The sequence below is a fragment of the Gymnoscopelus braueri genome (assembly GCF_963280865.1).
Source record: "Gymnoscopelus braueri genome assembly, chromosome: 17".
NCBI lineage: Eukaryota > Metazoa > Chordata > Actinopteri > Myctophiformes > Myctophidae > Gymnoscopelus > Gymnoscopelus braueri.
The window spans coordinates 39,837,475-39,843,474 of record NC_137617.1 but is presented as its reverse complement, the minus strand read 5'-3'; the positions used below and the strand labels follow the sequence as shown (position 1 = coordinate 39,843,474).

At 42.8% G+C, this 6,000-nt stretch overlaps 1 protein-coding gene across 1 annotated transcript in view; it reads right to left on the bottom strand.

The window, feature by feature from the left end:
• Window positions 1-6,000, bottom strand: part of nrxn1a (neurexin 1a) — a gene marked incomplete at its 5' end in the record, with an annotated part of 118,744 nt that overhangs the window by 74,586 nt on the left and 38,158 nt on the right. Inside the window, 2 exons of the mRNA XM_080454429.1 lie at window positions 676-837; window positions 4,315-4,338. Of these exons, the coding sequence (XP_080310555.1) occupies window positions 676-837; window positions 4,315-4,338 (186 nt within the window). The remainder of the gene's footprint in view (window positions 1-675; window positions 838-4,314; window positions 4,339-6,000) is intronic.

Genomic DNA, 6,000 nt, shown 5'->3' with positions numbered 1-6,000 from the left:
CTCGCTCCCAATACGATGGAGCTTGCACAAAAAACGAATTTCACCCACTGTTTTACACCTGTAAACCTGTGATGTGACAATGAATATGATTCTGATTCACTGCGTACATCAGTGTTAATTTTATACAGCAAATCATAGTCATAGTCTTTTGAATAAAATTCCATTTCGTTTGAGTTTATCTGAAATGTTTTACTTTTAGTCTAGTTTTAGTTGACTAAATATCATAAGATTTTAGTCGACTAAATCTTTAGTTGATTTAGTCGACTAAAATATATTTTGTCGATGCCTTGATGGCGTCTAAATGGCTGATTTTACACTAGGTTGCGCTCTGAAAATAGCCGATCTACAAGCCCACAACGCGTCGCGCTGCAACGCGTTGTGGGCTTGTAGATCTGCTATTTTCAGAGCGCAACACCCGAGCGCAACCAAACATCAAATGACTTCTCTTTTAGTTCTACTGGATCTCTTCTCCACTAGTCACTCCATGACATTTTTAGTCTAGTTTTTATTTGTTGACGAAATTGTCAATATATTTAGTCATCATAGTTTAGTTTTTTATTAGGTTTTATTCAGTGTCCGTCGGTGAAAAAGGTAGTCGACGAAAATTTTTTCGTCACAGTTTTAGTCGACAAAATCAACACGAAGTCAAAATGCACACTGGCGCGCGTTCCCCACCTCTTTGAGACAGCCCATGAAGTTGTTGCTGACGGGGGAGCCGGGCAGGTCGGCGGTGCTGGGGCTCCCCCCCACGTAGAAGAAGTCGTCGGAGCCCAGCATGGTGTAGTCCTCCTGGGTGTAGCCCGTGGTGGTCAGGATGCCGTCCACCGAGATGGTGACCTGCGCAACAAAGCACAGGGAAAGGACACGCTATATACTCACAACAAAAGGCAGCGCTAAGCACTAGCTAGAGCGCTGCTGACCAAGCCCAATTAGCCCCCGTTTTTTGTTTTACTCTGCCGTCTAATGGGTGTGCCGTTATGTGTGTGTTTGTGAGTGTGGTGTGTTGTGTGCGTTGTGTTGTTGTGTCGTTAATGTATTGTGTTGCGTGTGTGGGGGGGAGGGGGGGGGAGAAGATTGCTTGCTCTTGAGGATTGGATTTGGTGTGGTTGAATTAGTGGTAATTGGTGCAATTTGATTCTGTGGTGTTTACCGTTGGCTCTGCTGCTGCTACCGCTGGCATTTAACAAGCATTAACGTTATTGTTCTGGTATAACTGCCAGGTGCCACGTGTCGTCTCTGTTCGGGTGGAAACCTCACATGTCCAAAACGGTCACTTTTCAGGATTTCAAATTCAGCCAAACAAAACAGCCAAAGTAGCAGATCTACAAGCTCAAAACGCGCCGCTATACACACCGCGTTTCGAGCTTGTGGATCTGCTACTTTTGTTGCTTTTGTGTGACGCTGTAGTATGATCAAGTAGGGCGTTCATTTAGGAATAAAACACAAAAAGTTAGAATTATGGAGATAAGAGGTTTGTGCCCTGACAGCGGCGATATACTGTAGCACCAGGCCCTCCGGCCTGCCTGCCTGCATTTTCAGCGACGGCTTTCTACTCTCTCTGCAGAATCCCTGACTCTCTCTACACTTGAACTGCAATGTTTTTTTTTGGGCACAGGCTTTTGGCCTCTACTGGCTGTGCGGTGGATCTCACTGTTAACAGTGTGTGAGCCCACTCCACAGTCCAGTCTGTGATGGATGAGCGCTTTGCCGCCGGCCAAAAATCTCATCTCCAAGTTCCAGGACGGTTGTGGTGGGGCTGTTAGCGCTCGGACCGAATCCACCACTTCAGCTCAAAGGCATCTGACAGCCTGACTGCGCTTGAGAATCCACAAACTGAGTCATCCCATTGAGGGGAGAACAGAACAGACAGGCTGGGACTCTCCAGCCACAGTATAACTATTCTAGGATATAAGTATGCTAAATTTCAGATTTAGTCAACGTTTAAATATAGATCATTGACTATACATTATGCATAAAACATTTGAAGGCTAGCTTGGTGATGATATTTAGGTCGTTCTGCTCAAGACAATTTCCCATTACGCCCTTTTTTTTGTTGGTACTAACTAGAAGTGACATGGTCTGATAGAATGTGCAGTAATTTTTAAGTGTAATCTGTAAAAAAAAAAAATTAGGGAAGTGCAGATTGTATGCTTTCAAATCATGTATCATACATTGAAATCTGAAAATAGTGGAAGATATACTTATTTGGATGTTGTGAAAGGAGCAGTTCACCCAAAAATGCACTTATTTTCTATCAGTTACACCCCATGAAGCCTTGAATTCATGGAGATTTATTTTTTGTTTTGTCGTATTCCTAAGCCAATCAATTGAGTCTCCTACTGAGCAGCCACCCGGTCATCAAATTATTGGCTCACGAATGCGATAAAAACCCCAAAATCTCCATGAATTCAAGGCTTCATGGGGTGTAATTGATAGGAATTAAGTAATTTTTTGGTGAAATACCCCTTTAAACAGCAAATCAAGAAGCTGACAATAATCTGGTCAAGGATTTCTTTTACCTGTATAAATACAGATTAAATACAAAATAATAATAATATTGAGTGAATTCCTCAACATTTGAATTGTGTAATATTGAAAAAACGTATTAAAAACCCATGAAAATAAATAAACAAATGTCCTTGATTTGTACAATTTCATGTTTGCAGCCCATTCTATCAGAGTTAGTCACAGAATTCACTCTACTCTGCCTGAAGTGACAATGGTTCCTGGTAGCCAGAACACTCTGTTCCTAAACACTTTCTATCGAGGCCAGTTGAGCCAGCATTCAGCTAGCCAACCCAATCAAGCCTGCACTGACATCCATCCTACACAGCAACTAGTGCATGTGACAAAAAATCACCACAATTTGCATACACAAATTCGACAGTATTTAGCAAAGGTGGCTATTTTTAGAACGCCATCATACAGTAGTAGGGCACAGTTTGTGAGCTTTCTCCAAAGCCCACTGAAAGTATAATCCCCTCTTTTCTGAGGGTGCTCGTCGTCGTGGCTGGTTAAACTCAGCCCAGGCAGGCAGGTGTTAAAGTAATGCCTCCACAAGAGGAGGCTAAGCAGCCAAAAGCTTGTTAGTTCTGCACAATGCATCCAGTTAGGTGTTAGGTAGCTATAGCCAGCTCGTTAGTAATTGTTAGTTTGGTTAGTAGTGGCAGTAGTAGCCTCAGTGTGTGTGTTAGTAGTGTGTTAGTTCGTTGCACCAGGCCAAGCAGTGTTGTTGGGTTTGTTAAATGGTGTTGAGGTTAGGGTTAATGGGTTTCAATGCTTGGTTAGTGGTGGTGATGACGCAGGTGTGCGTGTTAAGGGTGTTAAGGGTGAGTGAGTCGTGATAATATGAGGGTGTTAGTTTTCGTTTTAGTGGTGCGGGGCTGAATTGCATGGCTCGTTAAGATCAGCGAGTCTGAATGAAGTGACGCACACGAACACACACATATCGATGTATACATATATCCACACACCCACACACACACAGAGAGACAGACAGGGTGTTAGATGGGGGTTAGCGTAACAGCTCATTCCACACGTACACACACACACATACACACACACATATACGGTATACAGACACATAGCCAAGGACATGCGGCCTGCTCCTCTCGCCGCGGCATGCGACACGGCGGTGAGAGGGGTCACAGGGGCTGTTATAGAAACAACGAGCGGCAGTGCTTGGCGTATATACAGGACATGGAGGAGGATGACACGCAGCTCAGAGAGGCAGCATGGAGCTCAGCAGGCATGCAGCGTTGCAGTGGAGGAGGGGTGGAGGACGAGAGATTGAGAAAAAAAGGCAAAGGAAAAAGGAAAAACATTTCTCAGAAGGGTAGGGGAGGGGTTGTGGTCCTCTCTGTCCGTTTTAACGGCCCCGAGTGGGAGAGAGGAGGAACGGGGGATTTCAGGGCACGCCATGCAAGGGTGGGGGTGGGGTTGGGTTGGGGGACGGGCCAATTGCGTGCAGGTGTTGTGAGCGAGCCAATCGGGAGACTCCTACTACATGTCACAGGGTGATGGGGGGGGTGAACGAAATAAAAGGAGGGAAAAGGAAGGGACTGAAGAAAACAAGTGGTTGGCAAAGGAGAGGGGAGGGTGGGAGGGAGGGAGGGAGGGGGAGGGGCTTATTCTGTTAAGCGTAAAATAGATTACCAACCACAGTTGTTCCTTTATCTTTTTTTTTATATATATCTTTTTTTTTGTTTTTAGTTTTGATGTCTATAAATGGCTCAAAAAAGGAAATAGACACGGGGCAAACCCAAACTAATAGACAATTAGAATGATATCTACCGAACAATGGAGTTTGTTTACCATAGCGTGTCCAATGCCTGAGTGCTTTGTAGGAAGAGGGGGAGAAAGGAAAGCAAAAGACTGTGAACAGAACAACTTTTGGGAAATATAACGGAAGAGAAAAAAGAAAAGAAGAAGAGAGAAAAAAAGAGAAAAAATAAAGAAAAAGCTAAAGAAAGGAAGGCCTCTGGCGAGGTTAGTAGGTTTTGTTGGAGTGGCCTCAACTAGGAGAAGGGCACAGGTTAGGTTAGTAGAATGACTCATTCCATGGATGGAGGTTAGTTTCACTAGCAGGTTAGTAAAGGTTAGTAAGTCAAGTTAGTAGTACAGACAGGCAAACAGGATAGATAAGGCAGAGCAACATGGTAGGGCCACAGTGCCAGCCCTTCAATGTTCATTTCTCTCTCATGTTTCACACAGTAAAACCCTGAGTGTCCGTGCAACTCCGAGAGGGTATACTTGATTTTCTTACTTAAGTAAAAGTGTCAAAACGATCATGTAGAAATACACTGTTACAAGTAAAAGGCCTGTGTTCAAGATGTTACTTGAGTAAAGTACAAAAGTATTGGCATCAAAATATACTTGAAGTACCGAAAGTAAAAGTACTAAGAGGGTTTGAAAATAGCAGATCTAGAAGCTCACAACGCGTCGCGATGCGACACGTTGTGAGCTTGTAGATCGTCTTTTTTCAAATAGCCTATGTATAAAATAGGGTTGATGTAATTTAATTTAATTTAATTTAATTTTTTAAGTTTTATAATGTAATAATGCAAAGTAACTAGTAACTAAAGTTTACAAATAATTGTAGTGGAGTAAAAGTGTAATATTTGCCTCTGAAATGTAGTGGAGTAGAAGTAAAAGTATTGAAAATTGGAAATACTCCAGAAAAGTAAAAGTACCTCAAGATTGTACTTAAGTACAGTACTTGAGTAAATGTACTTAGTTATTTTACACCACTGCTGTTTACATCCTCTCGGAGTTACACGAGCACTGCAAGGATCTCGCTTTGCCAGCCACACGTTCGCGTTCCCTTTAACATACACACAAGAGAAAGAAAACAAGGCGCACATACAGTACGCCACCACGCTGTCATGGAAGAGAAGCACTCACCCAGTGTTGAAAGCAGTAGCTCTGGTCTGTCTGGTGGTTAACCCACTGTAAACTAAGAGCTAAACCTCAGATACGCTCGTATTACCACAGCCTCAAATGACAGCTGATCACTGATTAATATCTATTATCCGACCAACAGACAGACAGACGGTGTCTGGTCTGTGCGGACGCCGGAACACCCTGTCCTGCTCACTCAGGCCTATATGACTCCATATTCATTATCATACAATACACAAGACATTTCTTAACCCATTCAATCCAGGAACACATCTGCAAATGTCTTCTAAACAGTTTTCTGAAAATAATATTGCTATATATCAGTGGGTCACAAACTTTTTTCATGTCAAGGACCCCCAAAATGATATGTATTTGGCCGCGGACCCCCATCTGAAAATATTGTGTTCCAGGGACCCCCAAAAGCAAAGATTTGAGTCAAAAATGTTCCCTTTAAAAATACATGTATTCGTAGATTTGCAAACATTTTCAAGATGTTTTCAAAAATAGCTTGTAGCTTGTAGATCTGCTTATTTTTGAATAGCCAAAGTATAAAATAATGGTTATACTTAAAAGCTAAAATGACAAGTTCCCGCTTTGAAT